A 17,189-nucleotide genomic window follows, 5' to 3' on the forward strand; every position below is an offset into this window, starting at 1 on the left:
TTTGTCGACTTGACGCCAAAATAAGGAATTCTACGACTTGATTCAGAAGGACTTCGATCGCATCTCCTAGTGTTCGATGACAAGTGGAAAATCTTCAAATATAAGGACGGACATGGATATATAAGCTTCATACTTCGGCAAAAGAACAATACGTGAATGAACTTAAACATATCAAAAAGCATCCTAAAAATTTTGATACCATTTTTCAAACGAGGCATTTGAACTCACGACACGTGGGCCGAATAAACGTAAGTTTACCTACACTGCTTTGCCAAGCATTGCCATTGGAAAACTTGTTTTATTGCCCTTCAATAATATTAAATTACTGTATTTTGAGTTTGATGAGCGTGAAATGTTCTTTTATTAATGATAAACATCAATTTTCTTGGACCATTCGTCCTCATTTATCTTGAAGACATTAAAATTCCCGCCTTTTTTCAAGCCCTTTAATAGTCCTTTCGAGTACTCTATTTCAGTGTTCTTTTACCATTTGAAGCGTAAAAAAACAACAAAACCTGTTGTTATCTTGTCCATGAAAAGACCTGCAATGATTCACTTGTCCCTGCCCTCAGTGTTCCAATATCGTGTTGGTTGGTTACTTCTAGCAGGAGTAATCACACATGTGTATAGCAGTACACGAGCTTTAATCAAGACTCAGTAATGACTAACTAAGGTTACATTGATAACCGGATATATGCATACGTCATATGTGTACATATAAGATTACATAATGCAACATCCCCCCTTTTTTTTATATAAAGTGAAAGGTTACAGGGACACTAAACAAAACTAAAATATTTCTTCAAATGTCTAATGGTACCTAATAATATATGATAATCAAAAAATATAAAAAATCATCATCTGTTTTCTGATGAACATGTAATCATTGTTCAGTTCATAATTGATTGATAATCTGTATTGAATCATTTTAATGTTTATTGGATATAGTCCTTTAAATATGTGGGTGGTTTTCTTGCTCTTTGCGGGCGCGAGGGTATTATGGGCTCATCATTGGGCGCGGTAGGTGGGTTGACAGGGTCTGTCTGTGGTGCAGGAGTGATATCTGCAGGGCGTGTTGACGGTATCTCAATTGGCCTCCCTGTCATCGCTGGATGCGGTGTTTCTTTCTCCGCTGTCTTCTTCAGGTGACACCTGTTTCTGCGGTAGGTATCTCCTTCTGGTGTCTCCAAAGTGTATGAACGCTCATCCAGCCGTTCCTTTACTGTTGCCTTTTTCCAAGTCTTTTTACCGAGTTGGAAAGGTTTCATCCTCACCGTATCACCTTCTTCCAGTGGTTGCAAATCTTTCGCGTTTCGGTTATAATATTTGGCCTGTTGTTGTTGGCGTCGCTTCAGATCTTTGATTTCGGCTTCTGGAAATATCACTCGTGGTTGGAGTAGTTGCTTAGTCATAGGCAGCAATGTCCTCGTCCGTCTGTTTAAGAGTCTTTGCGCTGGACTTGATTCCATCCCTTGGGTCGGAGTGTTTCTGTAGTCAAGAAACGCAAGGTAGGGATCAGATTTAGCGTCGATTGCTTTACGCAGAAGCTTCTTTGCGGTCTTAACGCCTGATTCTGCTTTTCCGTTTGCTTTGCTGTTGCCCGGACTGCTTGTCCTGTGGACAAAGTCCCACTGTTTTGCAAAGTCTGCAAACTCCTCAGAGTAGAACTGAGGTCCGTTGTCGCTAATCACGCGTTCAGGACATCCATATCGCGCGAAGTGGTTTTTTAGCTTTAGAATGACCGTTGAAGCTCGACTGTTTGGAAGCCGATCGATTTCGAAAAAGTTACTATAGTAGTCTGAGGTTACTAAGTACTCTTTTCCATCTATCGTGAATAGGTCTGCACAAACTTGCTCCCATGGTCTCGTCGTCACTTCGTGTGACATGAGTGTTTCTTTCTGTGGTGTCGTTTCGTAGTTTCGACAGATTTCGCATGAGGTAATCAGTTCCTTTATCTCTGCAGACATGCCAGGCCAGAACAAGGCTTCACGGGCTCTGCGCAGACAAGATCCAATACCTAGGTGCGAGGAGTGTATTTTTTGCTTCATATCTTGTCGTAAGCTTTGTGGAATGACAACTCTCTGTCCTCTGAATATAAGACCATCTTGTACCGTTAGTTCATCTCGAGTGCTAAAAAACGGCTTAGCTTGTTCAGGGAGGTCCTTTCTTTCTTCTGGCCACCCTTGTAAAACAACTTGTTTTAGGATCTGCAGGGTTTCGTCTCTCTCTGTGGCTGTTCGGATTTCCTGAATCCTTTCGCTGGACATCGGTAGCCAACTCGCGTTGTTTACTACCTCAAACTCTGTACCAGATGGGTGTTCTGTCGAGGCTAAATAGGCTCGGGAGAGAGTGTCTGCAAGGTACATGTATTTTCCTTGCTTGTAGTTGACTTCAAAGTCATACTTCTGCAGTCTCATCATCATACGTTGTAGTCGTGGTGATGCACAGGTTATGGGCTTTTTAAGGATGCTTTCCAGGGGCTTGTGGTCGCTGCGTACTGTGACGTGTCGACCGTAGGTGTAATGGTTAAACTTTTCTAATGCAAAGATGACTGCGAGCATCTCCTTCTCTATCGTAGCATAGCGTTGTTCCGTCTCTGTTAGGGCTCGACCTGCGTACGCTATGGGCTTTCCTTTCTGTAGTAGAGCTGCTCCTAAGCCTTTGTTGCTTGCATCACATTGCACCTCAAGCTCATCTTCCGGGTTGTAGTAGCTCAATACAGGTGCAACAGTCACTAGTCGCTTTACCTCTTGAAAGGCGTTCTCCTGTTGTTGAGTCCACTCCCACGGCGTGTCGCTACGGGTTAGCTTACGGATGGGCTCCATGCAGTCGGCAATCTTTGGTAGAAACTTTGCCAGGTAGTTGACAAAGCCATTCAGACGCTGTACAGCCTCGACGTCTGTAGGTCTCGGCATTTCTTGTACTGCGGCTACTTTGTCTGGGTCGATCTTTAACCCTTTGTTGGAGAATACATGTCCCATGTACTTCACTTCATCTCACCTCAGCTTTACTTTGTCTGGGTTGAGTGCAACGCCGTACTTTTTACATCTGTTCAGCAGGTTTAACAGTTTACGGTCGTGGTCCTCGTTTGCCTCTTTGTCGGTTGTTCCTACGCCGTATATGAGTACGTCGTCTGTGATGTCGAGGATTCCGTCTAGTCGGTCAAGGACTTGGTCAACGCGCTTCTGGAATATCTCCGACGAGACAGTAAGGCCAAAGGGAAGTCTGCGCCACCGGTATCTTCCGTGTGGGGTAGAGAACGTCGTCAGCAGGCTGGACTGTTCGTCTAGAATACAGTGCCAGTATCCTGAACGGAAGTCTACAGTCGAGAAAACCTTCGCTTTCGAGAGTTCTGGTAGTAGATCATCAAGCACAGGTAGCTGATATCGTTCTCTCTTGAGTGCTTCATTCAGTGGTTTTGGGTCGATGCATATTCTCAATGCTCCGGATTTCTTCGTAGCCACGACAACGCTGCTGACCCATGGTGTTGGCTCGTCGACTTTCGCTATCACTCCAAGATTCTCGAGTCGGTCGAGTTCCTCTTTGAACTTCTCTTTGAGTGCTACTGGTATTCTTCTTGTAGGAGCTACCACTGGCGTGAAGTTTTCGTCTACTTCTAGGTGTACTTCGCCGGGAAAACTTCCAAGTTCCGTTTTGAAGACTTTAGGGAAATCTTCCACAATCCTCTCAACTGTCAGAAGCTGATTGATGCTTTCACCAGGTGTTGACTGACGTGTGGTCGGTTCAAAGTTTTCCTTGTTGATAGTTATCAGGCGCATTTGTTGTGCTGCTTTAGCGCCTAGCAGTGGAGTGAGGTTTTCTCGCACTATGATGAACTCTACTGAAAACTTCTTTCCGGTCTTTGGATTCTTTATGACGACTCTCGCAGTTCCACGCGGTTTTACCTCGGTTTTGTTCCACATAACCAGGGTCTTGTTAGATGGCTTCACTTCATGGCCGTCAATAAATATTTCGGGTAGAATATTAATCGACGCACCACAGTCTATCTGAAACTTTACCGGTTTCTTGTTGACCATCATTTTAGCGTGGATCTCTCGTGGGTATTCTGTGTCATCCACTGTACAAATATTTACACACACATTTCCGATCATCTCGATCTCGCTGTCTGAGTCGCTATGGTTGTTTACGCTGTTGACTTTCTCTGTCTTTTTACAGCATTTTGCGTAGTGGTTTCGACCTCCGCATTTTCGGCAGTTCTGTCCCCAGGCCGGACACTTCTCCTTCTGTAATGGATGATTTCCAGCGCAAAATTTACATTTTGATGTTAGTACATGTTGGGTAGGGACATTCCGATCATTCTTTGGTTTCCGCACAGCACGTTGCCTTGGCTTGGATTTGTGACCCAAAACATGAACTTCTTCTACTTTTCTATCTGCCATAGCTTTAAGTTGTGTAGAAGTTGACTCTGTGCTGCGACATATGTCTATGCAAGCGTTCAAAGTTAACTTTCGTTGCTGAAGGAGCTTTTTTCTCGTTGCTGTGTTGTTTACGCCGAACACGATGCGGTCGCGTATCAGCGTGTCTCTCATGCATTCGCAGAAGTTACATGACTGAGCTAATGTGCGTAGATGCGTTACGTACGCGTCGATCGATTCATTAGGCTTTTGATTTCGACTATTAAATACATAGCGTTCGTATGTTTCGTTCATCTCTCCGATCGTGAACTGGTTGAACTTCGCAATAATATTAGTTAACGTACCCTTCTCTTCCGGAGTCTCGAACGGTAGGCCATTATAGATCTTCACTGCTTCTGTTCCAATGCAGTGGAGGAACAGAGCGACTTTGTAAGCTTCAGGCTGCTTGTCGATGTTCATTATCACTGAGTAGTTCTCCCATGATTGTTTAAACGTCTTCCAGTTCTCGGCGATGTTTTGCTTTGTGTCTAATTGTGCTGGCGGGTGAATGCCATGAATATTCGGTATTCCAGGCAGACTTGATGTCGAAGAAGTCGAAGGTTGATCGTCTTTTCCCATGTTCTTTTCCTTAGGCTGCCACCATGTTCCAATATCGTGTTGGTTGGTTACTTCTAGCAGGAGTAATCACACATGTGTATAGCAGTACACGAGCTTTAATCAAGACTCAGTAATGACTAACTAAGGTTACATTGATAACCGGATATATGCATACGTCATATGTGTACATATAAGATTACATAATGCAACACTCAGCGCCTATTAGTGTTTGACGAGATAAGCCCAACCAAAAGGGGTACAAACATGTTCTGGGCATCTGAGTGACGCCGATAAAAATAGTCACATCACGTCTATGGATTCGTATTGTCCACGAAATACGAGAAAGGTATGGGGAAAAGCATTAATATTTCTTTCTTATTATAATTATGTAAAAAAACAGCAACATGTCTAGACAATGTGTTCCTGACCACCATTACATAAGAAAATAGAAAGACAGACACAAACTGAAGGGCTATACTTTTATTGAAGTTCTCAAGTAAGACAGCTTTTTCTTATTTACAGTAAAACCATTTCTATAATATATTGACCTAAAGACTTTTAATCTCAAACAGTTTTTATAGAACCTGCAATGAACATTGTTATATAACTGAAAATAATTAATTTGGAAATTGATTAGCAAAATAAAGGAAACAAATCAGACACAGGAAAAGAGAGATAAAAAGAGATGCAGGAGAGGATGACGGAACTAGGAAGAGCACAACCACTCACTTCTAAGGGCAAATGTTCATTTGGCACATCAAGTAGGGGAGTTTCAACAAGAAAACAGCATGATGAAGCAAAAGCTCTCATGTAAAAATAAAATAAACAGGAAATAAAAACTTAAATCCCCCTTTTAGGCTTACCTTCAACAAATCAGAGAAATGCCTATGCAATCTGATAATATTCTCAGTATATTGATATAGAGGTAAGCTGTTCACCCAAAAAATTATATAGTTGAGTGATGTCTTGAACTTAGTAATGAAGGTCTATCCTTGTCATATTCCAGTAACTGTGATGTCAGGATAAATATCACTAGTACAGATAAATTATATTTGGAAAGCATTCCTATTTTTATATATCCAAAAATGCACCACTGAAACTATATGATTATTTTTGGCCATTAAAGAGCCCACCTTATGCAGAATCAATACTGAGAATATAGTGTTAAAGGCAATTTAAATTTTTACATGTTTATGCATATTCACATACATACATTTATTGACCTTACATACTGGTACACCAAATTGAAAAAATTGTCATGTTCAGAAACGGTCAAATTATCTAAGCTAAGACTGAAAGGTGTCCTGGGTAACCAATGATGCTAATATTATGCATATTGAAGTTTGCAGCTCTTGAACACAGTCTAATTGAAGTTAGCAAATAAAGAATTTTGTTACTCTTTGTGTACATGTCTGTATATGCAAACATGCTCCAAATAACTAGGATATAGACTACCCAGAACACCCTTCAGTCTTAGCTTCACTCAACCTTTCCAACCTGACAATGGTTTTCCAATTGGCCTATTTCACTAGGATGTCACTGCTCTTTTATGTGGGTGATACAATCACCAAATCCAATAGAAAATTCAACAAAATTTGCTCCTAGCGAAACAGTTTAATCTAAAATGGCCTGGTTTTGAGATATGATATGTACTTAAAATATTCTGAGCGTTTGCTGGCTATTGTACTTCTCTTCGTGGATTGATACGGGTTTTAGAACAATTATTATTTTCAGTGAATTTGTGTTGATTTGACCCCCTCCGATGACCAAGATCCTTTGTGTTTAAACAATCCTTGACTTTCACATCCCCATAATGCCTTGTGTTTTTGGGGGGTAACCAATCAAAAAACTGTCCCAAATTGGAAGGTTTCTTAATTGAATTTATACTATACCTGCTTTTATCTGTACAATACTGATTATCAGTTTATTCATTTTTTCATTATTCAGTTTATTCAAGTCATTTTTGCATGTACAGATCATGAAGAGTTTTGGTCTTACAGAAAATGTATCAACTTATGAAAAAATGTTTAAAATTTGCCTTAAATGTATTTAAGCTTCTATCTTTTTCTGGTTTTTATTTCTTCATTTTGTCTTTGGATACCAAACAAGGTATTTTCAACATTGTCTGATCAGCCTTCAGCAAAATAAGAGGGTTTTTTACCCTCTGGTTATCCCCACAGGGTGCATTATGGGTAATGGCCTCGCGGGATTCAAAGCGGGATTAAAAGTACCAAAGCGTTGGCTCTCGTTTTGTTTAAGATAAGTTACCTTTCAAAACAAACTGCGCTTGTTCCAACCAGAAAAAGAATTTTCACCCTGCCTATAACTCGACAGTCGGCGTTATTTTCAATATAAACTGCTGTTTATTTTACGTAATTTTAATTAATACAAATGGCTTTAATGCAATTATGATTAATATTCAAACTTTCAATCTCATGAGTGAACCTATTTTGCATAAAATGCAAAGCTTTTAATAGCTTGAGCCAAAAGAGAGAGAGAGAGAGAGAAACAAAAGAAAAAGTAACAACAAAGAATCACTAAGTAATCAGAGGTGAGGTGGAAGAATATGCCTCTCTCAAGTAAGATTAACCTTCGTTTATCTAGAAATTATTTTCAGCCTGTTCATCAATTGAAATTTGACTAAGTTGACGCTCAATAACAATAACATGGTAGACTAGGAATAAAGCAAAATATCCTATCCAGAGTAGCTCATGAACAATTTTTGTACCACTTTTGTCATAAGTCATATTACCGACTGTTTTGGTTTTGCTGTCCTCGGAGTGTTTGATTGTTTTAGAAGGGCACATATAAGTAAGCGAAGAACAAATTCAGAAATGAGCTCACTTCAACCAAAACTTCCAAGAAGAGCGATTTCACAACTGATTTTAAACTCGACCATTGCAAAACTTCCAATGTTTTACTTTACATCAATAAAACCGTTTACAATATGACAGTTTTTCCTAATAGTGTAGAGGTATTAAAAAATGAACACAAAGTTCCAGCCTCTTGACTTTAGCGCTGTTCACACTCGGTAGGCCAGCCAACGCTTTGGTACCCGGGTACTTAGCTTTGAACCCGCTGGTCTATTACCCATAATGCATTACCCCTTATTACCCCTATATAGTTATATACTACATACTTGGTTGGATCAGAATTTCTGCATATCGCTTTATCTATATCTATATATTTACATACATATATTTACCCTTATTGAATTTTCTCAACTGAGCTTTCAGTTTCAATAAATCAAAAATGTTTGTGACAGCACCAATCTTTAGGGAGCTGTTCCGACGATTTCTTTAAGAGCTGACTTTGCATTATTATGACAATGGCCATCCTCTTTATGACACACAAGAAATAAAGAAGTTTGCAGTACGATGTGCTCCTGGGCTGTTTGGCCAAACCTAAGATAGCAAAGATAGTTTTTTAGTTTCAGCAGAACCCATATATATTTTATAATTTAGGTATTTTTTTGTAAATTAAGTTCATTCATTCACACAAAGGCACAAGGACTATTCTCTGTTGCCTTGCTGCAGAGTGCATCATTGACCCGCTTAGGGATATTTGGAACAGTGGAGATGGTACAGTAAAACTACCAAGGGAGAAAAAAATTCCAGGTAAAACGAATTTGTGTTTAAGTATTTAAATTACAAACTCAGATGAACACAAACAATTATGTATACTGTGATAAATTGTTTGATTTTACATGAATTTTAACAGCCATATTATTTACCTTACTTTGATGCTACTGTGGACCAAAGAAGTCTTCCACTTGGATATGATTGGGGAGAAGGAGAACCGACTCACAAAAAGCATGTGATTTAGCAGAGCGGAACCGAAGGCGACAACACACTAACCCTGACTTGTAGGCATTTCTTCCACGTCCTCTGCATGCCTGCTCGCACTCCTCGCAACTGCCCCATATGCCATCCTCGTCTGCTACTCAAAGTCCAGACCCTGTCTAGCACTTTTAATGCTGGATTATAAAGGTCGATGATGATGATGCCGAAAGCAACGTGTCGTCGAGTTCAAATGCCTCGTTTGAAAAATGGTTTCAAAATTTTTCGGATGCTATTTGATATGTTTAAGTTCATTCACTTATTGTTCTTTTGCCGAAGTATGAAGCTTATATATCCATGTCTGTCCTTATATTTTAAGAATTTCCACTTGTCATCGAACACTAGGAGATGCGATCGAAGTCCTTCTCAATCAAGACGTAAAATTCATTATTTTGGCGTCAAGTCGACAATAAGCTTCAAAACAACTACCAAGATCAAGGGATCCGGCGAATTATGAGTTGTTTTGAAAAGTTTTGAGTGTCATTGCTGCGTTTTTGTCCGTTTTCAGAGCAATTTTCCAAGAGACAGATTTTTCCCCCTTTCGTCCGCCATATTGGATTGCTCATGAAAATAGTCTCTAATGCGCATGCGTCCGGTTTTTCCGCTCTGTCCCTGCACCACGGATATCATGGTACAAACCAACAAATCAACAGATCACTACAGGTGTCATCATTGTACCCGGGGGTAGTGAGGTGACAGTACTGACAGCTACTGACCAAGGGGACTATGGACAGTACAAGTGTCGAGCAACAAACATCCTGGGAAGTGATGAACACATCATCAATGTTACTCAACTGTGTAAGTCTATTCAGAAAGCAATCGTGAAAGTTTGTATGTACTATTCTTGTGCAATTTCAATTTTATAATATGCCAAGTCGAGCCGTTTCAGTATATTTCTAACAATATGGGATTTCCTACAGTTCCCCCAGGTCCTGCTTCTTTAACGTTCACCGATGTCGAAGCATCATCCATCAATGTTACATGGTACAAACCTGCTGATGATGGTGGACTCGTTGTCACTGGTTACTTACTGATAGTCAGTACCAAGCCCCCAGTGATCACAGTGAATACCCATGCTGTTATAACAGGGCTGAAGGCAAACACACAATACACGGTCAAAGTGTATGCCAGGAATATTGTTGGATATGGAGTGGTGTCTTCCAAAATTATCAGAACAAAGAGAACAGGTATGTATAACATCGAGATGACTCAATAAGGTAATCCTAATTTCTCGTTTCTCTGGAACAGTTTTGTGTGTTTGTGTTGTATATTACTGCAGGCCCTATGGGCTTATGCAATGATATTACTTTACATAAATATTGGGTACACAATGTATTATTCATTGAATAAGGTATTGCGCACACTAAAAGCTAATAGGGTAAACGGACAGATATTTTTATCTGATTCTGAATTATCATACATAATAATTCAACATCAATTGTTATCATATATAGAATAATCCATCAGTATTAATTTAGCGCCTGCACAATCCAACGATTGCGATTCGGTTTCAATTCCAACTTAGTGAGTTTGTGTTGAAAAGCTGGTACAGTGAAACCAGGATGTGTTTTATCATCCTTTGTTAAATATAAGGTTCAGTCATCTTTTTTAATACGTTCTTGTAAGGTAAGCCAGCAATGCCAAAGTTGATGACAGCTCTGCTGAAAGCTACAGGATCGAAACTCTTAGTATTTTTGAAGTGGAAAGAATCAGATGACAATGGTGGCAACATAACAAGATACACAATCTACATGAAGGAAGTCGTAAAGAAAGCTAATTGGATAAAATATGATGACGTCACTGATTCAAAGCGGCTTGAGTATACGTATATAATAACAAAGAACATAGTTTGTGGGAAAACATATATGTTCATGATAACTGCATGGAACAAATATGGAGAAAGTGCGAGGGATGAAGGAAGTGCCAAGACTATAAATACCACAGCAGACAAGCAGCTTCTTTATGTGGTTCGTATGAGGAATAGATCATTTAATGATTAAAATCATATCTAATGATAAATGTCCTTCGAATTTGATAAAATAATGTAATCTTATTGAGCCTAGTTTGAAGATAATGATAATTCTGAGAACTTTTTCCAACTACAATCATTTTCCGTTCTCTCTTCTATTCTTGTATTAGCAACGAAGCACTTTCCAGAGGAAGGAACAAAATCCTGTAAGTATAAAACAGAAAGATAAATGTCCTTCGAATTTGATAAAATAATGTAATCTTATTGAGCCTAGTTTGAAGATAATGAGAATTCTGAGAACTTTTTCCAACTATAATCATTTTCCGTTCTCTCTTCTATTTTTGTATTAGCAACGAAGCACTTTCCAGAGGAAGGAACAAAATCCTGTAAGTATAAAACAGAAAGTGAGAAACACATATATAATAAAGAATCATAAGTGTCATTTAGCGTTTGAAACAAAACAAAACAAAACAACCAAAAACAAAAGAAAAAAGAAAAAAGAAAAAAGAAAAAAGAAAAAAGAAAAAGAAAAAGAAACAAAAACAACAACAACAACATCAAAACAAAACAAACAAACAAACAAACAAAAACAAAACAAATAAGGAACAGAAGGAAGAGAAGGAACATAAACAGAAACAAGGAACCATTAACGTTTTTTGCTGCATTGTATACTTTGATATTCATCCCACTCTTTTCTAGCAGCTTCTACAGTCCTGGTAATCATTATTGCCATCCTTGTTCTCTCTCTTGGTTTTAACTTACTACAATTTTTATACCTAAAAAGAAGAGTTCAACTGAGCAGCAAGTTTACTTTGTAATTCTCGTTTATTGAACAGTAGCTGCATCTCTACATGTACAATTAATTTGATATATGAAGTAGCTATAACTTTTCAAAACATGGCGATGCAGCTGTATTCAAGATCCATTTTTCCAACGTATTTTTTTTAGGTAGAAAAGAAAGCCAAGCCCAAAAGAGGTACCAAACCAAACGTTTCCAAATATATATATATTATTGTTTTTATAATTTAGATCATAACGGATGCAGGTTCGGGGATTTTGTTGTGTTTTCCCATACACAGTGTTGTTAAAAGAATCCTAATACACGCGTCCCCTTTATTACATTGTTCGCCTACATCACTCTCGAAGCTCTTTCATGCACTGGCGGAGCACAATTTCTTCAAATTTGCTAAGCCAAGGTTCTCTGCAAATTACCAAAGTTTCCTTCCTTTCATTCTACAGCAAGAAAAACTTCTTCTAGAGAAAGCTATGAGGTACACCACATATTTTTGCTAAATTAGTCTGTAAATACAACCTTTTTAACATGATGAGTTATAGCATTTTTCCCCTTTATTTCTATCATTTAGAACGACCTTGAGTTGGAAGGAAACACACCAGCAGCAGTTGTAACATCACTTGCACAACAGTCTGTACGAACTGGACCAGTATATGAAACCATCCAACTTTCAGTTGAAGATGTAAATCCTAACGGAGCCCACTCTTCTGAAGATACCGGTAATTATCAGGAACTCAATCTGATGCCAAACACTTCTATTCAAGGGACACATGGACCAGTGTACGAGCCCCTTGGCACAAGATCTGTGGATTCCCGTATGCAGCACGATAATAATAATGAGCAACACCCGTATGAACCCCTGCATATGAGAAACCAAAACTCTACCTATCAATCCCTGCAGACTAATAGTAGAGAGTCTGCCATATGATGACGAGCTGGAAAACAGTCAGGCGACAGTCAGGCCGTGAATGATGGTATCTCAAAATTTCTTCTGCTCCAATTTAAGATTTGAATAAGTATACTGCTAATGCTTAATCATTTGTAAATTAATGAAAAGTGCAACAGTTAAAAAAAACAAACATAAAACGATAGAACTGCAATGCATTTTTGATAGATATCAAATTGATGACAATAATTATCAGTAATTTCTCATGATATCATGGGAGTGTTTTTAGAAGGTCTTAATTAATCAGTCTAACTAAATGGCCGGCAGTTTTTCCCCCCCCCGGGATTTTACTATTTCAATTTGACGGATTTGGGTAGACGGAAATAGTTTACCCATTAATTAGAAAAGTTTCACTTTTCTATCTATTCTATTAAAAGTCAAAAAAAAAAAAAAAAAAAAAAACCGGAAAAAAAGAAACAAGAGTGAGTAGGTACAATGTTTTGGTCACCCATCCAAGTGCTAACCCTCCCATCTTGAAAGACAACGATTTATCCACTGGACCACGGTTCAAGGTCAGTTAGCATAACAATAGCCGCGAAAACAATGCACCGAATAGACTAGACTTTTTAACATTGTATTTTCAGTGCGTGGCAGAGATGCAAGGGATTAGCCGATATGGTCTGGGGGCCGGCTAGTCTCTCCCCTGATGCTTTGGCTAGAACATTTTCTTGCGTAATTCGTGCACCCAAGGGCAGAAGGATTTAATAGCCGTCAGGTCCGAAGTCCATACGCCGCCTCAGCTCTGCGGATGTCTCGGGGGTATGGCACAGTGGAATCGAGTTTTTGAATTTCTTTTGGTGGGTTCGAATCCCATCTTATCCACATTTTTATACATATACATATACGTATTTTATTTTATTTTATTTTATTTTTTTGTTAGATTTAAATATTAAACAAGCTATAGGCCACAGAAAAACAAACGAGGAAGCCACAAAATCTAATAAACAAAAAGTTTTACACTGGATTTCATTTTAAAGTCTTTTTTATGATTGTAATCTCCAAAACATTTTTTTAATGACCAGCCGATGGAAGGCTTATCCCCAGCACATTTCATTTGAAAAAAGCTGTCACTTTGCATCACTATTAGTGCCATCATGCATAAATACTGAAGGAAATTTTCAATAAACAAATAAAATAGCTTTAGCTGTAACAGAATATTTCACTTTGGTATTATATTGTATCAGTGCGGTGGTACCTATGAAAATGCTGATTAATATCGTATATATATATATTTAAAAAATAAATAAAAGAAATTAAAAGAAATAAATATGAAGAAGAGAATGGAAAACATGACATTAACTCAAAGCATTGCTATTCTGCGTTACCTTTGTTCATTCTTTCAATCGCATCACCATGTTTGCGTTACTGACTATTAATCTATATAAAGTGCTAAAGTATGAAAGGTCAGCCACAGCCGAGTAATTATCAAAAATAAATAATTTATCGCTGTGAAGCAACACGACTCGCTGCTAACTGCATCTTCTGAACGTTGCTAGAATTATCATGGTTATCATTCAAATGAAAATCACTGCCTTTCATGCTCTTTATATTGCGGTTATTTTATTGCTTTTATTTCCTCATGTAAGTAAGTCATTTTTAATCTCTGCGATCGATTTCCTGCGAATCAAAATATCACAACCTGTAGTTGAATTAACACTCAGATATAATTAAGCTTTACGTTTCTTCCATTGATTTTTTGTCAGTTTCGATTAGATATTTAAAACATAGTGAACTAGTCACGCAAATTAAGAATGTGGCAACTTTGTTTAGTTAGAGTCCAGTACTCAAAATTGTTTAAATACTAACTAGCTTTGAGCAACATCTTTATTGGAAAATGCTTTTGGCAAATTTGGGATACCTGTGCTTCTATTTCATGTGACGTGAGCTTGATTTAATATCTTCGCATTACTTAAACCAAGTTTCGAATTTATGTAATTGTGTGACTAATCTGAATCTGCTAGTAATAGCTAACTCGCTCCTGGCCTATTTCTATAGTTTTTCTGCTTGCTTCTCAATATCGCTGAATAAAGAAGAAAATAGAAAGACAAAGAGGTTCTACCTGCTCGAGTGCCAGTAAGAGCTTTATTATAGACCCTAAATCTGTTCAGCAATAATATTTATTGTTTGATTTTCAAGCAAAAATATATGATATAGCTGATAATCTATTGCAATAAAGGGGAAAAAGAGTGGGGATTTTGTTATGTCAGTGTATAAAACTCGCGGAAATTAGCAGACATTTTAGGAGATAAAAAAAGTGTTTGGAGAAATACGAATTGTACATTTTACATAAATAAATAAACTGCTAGAACAATGTAAATTACTAATAAAAGGTATTTTTTTAAAGGAAATGGATTTTCGGGCTTTAATTCCGGATGAAAATAGAAACGAATGAGAAAATAGCGATCAGAATCATCAAACACTTGTCGATTTCAGTCACGCTATATGTCGAAAATGCCCAATGTTCACGGCCTCCGTATATGAACACAAAATACAATAACCCAAACTGATTTTTGGATATGTTCTAGAAGAACATCTAATTAGTTCATGACGTGAGTTTCATTGAGAAAAAAAGTTGCGCACTTGATTATTTTGTTTTGGCGTAGCAAGGGTCCGATCTATGAGTGAATACCACTCAATTCAAAATATCATCTGACCGCTTTCAATTAATAGCTAAAATCATTATCATATACCCAATCAAGTCTCAAACATCTCTTCTATCAATTTATAAACATATAGTTTTCATATCTTTTTCCTATTCTGTATGCGTTAGTTGTTTTTGGACTGGTTTGATTCAACTGAAAATTTGCATACTTTTGAGATCGCCGCTAGGCCAACAGTTTTTCTCGGATTTCTCAGAGTTTTAGCGGTTTTTTGAAAAAACTAACTACACCACGTTTGTTTACTCGGTAATACCTTCCAGCAAACCAAAAAGGAGCAAAATCGAAATTTTGACTGTGACCGCGAATTCTCGATTTTGCTCGATATTAGTAGACATCTGCTCTTAAGAAAAGGTTGAAATTAGAAAGAAGAAAAAATAAATAAACAATAAATGCGTGATATGGTAGGGGGGGGTGGGGATGGGGGGCTAATTTAGTTTCTTCAGTCAACTCAACGGGAAAAAAATATTTAAAAAACATCGTTTTTTTCTGCTGAAGGGGGGGGGGGGGGGGGCTTGAGTTTCCCTTTGCCCCCCTACCGGATCCGCCCTTGTGACGTTTCATACTTCACACAACCAAAATCCCTTTCGGTAGATTTTTTGTTAGATAAAATTTCACTACTGTGTTGGTATCCTCAAAGGATTTTTACATTTTAATGTGAAAAGAGCTTTTTAAAAAAATGTGGTAGCTTAGGTATGGAACTCCACGGGTCTATTGCAAAATCCACCAAGTTTTAATGTATAGGTCATATATCAAGTGCGCATGCTCTAATTTTTTTTTTGTATCTATAGGCTCAAAGAACCGTACATCGCAAATATGTAGAAATCGTTTTTTTTTTTTTATTCTCCCATTTAACATTGGAAACCTATTACGTATAGTAGCACGGCATTCATGGAAAGCAGGTTTTTTATTTTATTTCATTATATCAGATTAAACTTAATGTAGATTAGTTGATTATTTCAAACATTTTGTAAATCCTGATCTTTATACCGTGGTAAAATAAAGTTTTATCTATCTTATCTATCTATCTATCTTATCTTATCTATCTATCTATCTATCTATCTATCTATCTATCTATCTATCTATCTATCTATCTATCTATCTATCTATCTATCTATCTATCTATCTATCTATCTATCTATCTATCAATATTTAAATTTAGAGAAAGGTTGAAAGCACGCATAACAAAATTTTAATTACTAAGAAAGCCATCTAGATCTCAAAGTAATTATAATTCTGTGCAATTCCTTTAGATCTGCAGCAATCCTTCGGGAGCACTTTAACAGAATGTACTCGCCACATGGAATGGAAACAAAATAGGACAAATTCTTTTTTTTTTCTAAATTTTTTTTTCATTTTTAAAAATGTTTTATTGAATAGAAAGAAAAATAAAAAAACAACATCTATGACGCCTACATACCTAAAAAAAGGAATTTTATTTTTTTAGGAAACAAAACGGATTTTCACCTCTTCCTGTTAGCCTAATTGTTATTGTTAAAACATGCTGCATTACAATTACAACTGTATAGGAAATACGACCATTCGAGAATAATTAATGAACATTATTGTTAAAATGGCACTGCCTTCACCTTCTACATTCGCAGTTTTCAAAAAGAAACTGGTTGCTTATTTAAATGGAAGGTATTTTGGCTCTGACCAAAAGTTCACCACACATTTTCATCAAATCAAGTCGCATTTTTCCTTAATTCTTAGAGTATTAAAGTATTTCCTTTTAATATCACATCTACGAATACACAAAAGTATAATTTTAGGAAATACCCCTTACTACACACTCGTGGTCTTTAGCTACTTTCATCAAATGCATGTGGTATTTTTTTATTAATTAGTTCTCGAACGGTGGTTATAATAAATCTACATAAAATACGAAATAAAATAATTAAAAACAAAAATTTAATTATCAAAAAATTAAAAATTAAAAATAAGAAATTTTAATTATTTAAAAAAAAAAAAAAAAGAAATTTTAACAATCTAAAATTTAAAAAATCAAAAAT

The 17,189-nt window shown here is 37.2% G+C and overlaps 1 protein-coding gene and 1 long non-coding RNA gene across 2 annotated transcripts; one reads left to right on the top strand and one right to left on the bottom strand.

Moving 5' to 3' along the window:
* Window positions 1-5,438: 5,438 nt before the first annotated feature.
* Window positions 5,439-8,847, bottom strand: LOC148914106 (uncharacterized). The gene is made up of 2 exons (XR_016121869.1): window positions 8,707-8,847; window positions 5,439-8,377 (listed from the first exon to the last, which is right to left on the bottom strand). It is a non-coding gene; the product is annotated as an uncharacterized LOC148914106 (long non-coding RNA).
* A 569-nt stretch (window positions 8,848-9,416) lies between these two features.
* Window positions 9,417-12,657, top strand: LOC148914107 (uncharacterized). Its single transcript, XM_089040945.1, has 8 exons — window positions 9,417-9,610; window positions 9,733-9,999; window positions 10,439-10,779; window positions 10,952-10,987; window positions 11,132-11,167; window positions 11,730-11,757; window positions 12,021-12,052; window positions 12,146-12,657. Exons 3-8 carry the CDS (start codon window positions 10,450-10,452, stop codon window positions 12,500-12,502), a joined length of 819 nt encoding a protein of 272 aa, XP_088897071.1. The 5' UTR covers window positions 9,417-9,610; window positions 9,733-9,999; window positions 10,439-10,449; the 3' UTR covers window positions 12,503-12,657.
* The last annotated feature ends 4,532 nt before the right edge of the window (window positions 12,658-17,189 follow it).

The sequence above is a fragment of the Actinia tenebrosa genome, unplaced genomic scaffold (genome assembly GCF_029948245.1).
Source record: "Actinia tenebrosa isolate PJP-AT-01 unplaced genomic scaffold, QUT_ActTen_1.0 PGA_scaffold0__85_contigs__length_37466705, whole genome shotgun sequence".
Taxonomy (NCBI): Eukaryota; Metazoa; Cnidaria; class Anthozoa; order Actiniaria; family Actiniidae; genus Actinia; species Actinia tenebrosa.

Coding starts and splice junctions, on each gene's coding strand:
- LOC148914107 (XM_089040945.1), top strand. CDS start 10,450: ATGCCAAAGTTGATGACAGCTCTGCTGAAAGCTACAGGATCGAAACTC. Junction 10,988..11,131: donor AGAGGAAGGAACAAAATCCT/GTAAGTATAAAA, acceptor TTTTTGTATTAG/CAACGAAGCACTTTCCAGAG. Junction 12,053..12,145: donor CTTCTAGAGAAAGCTATGAG/GTACACCACATA, acceptor TCTATCATTTAG/AACGACCTTGAGTTGGAAGG.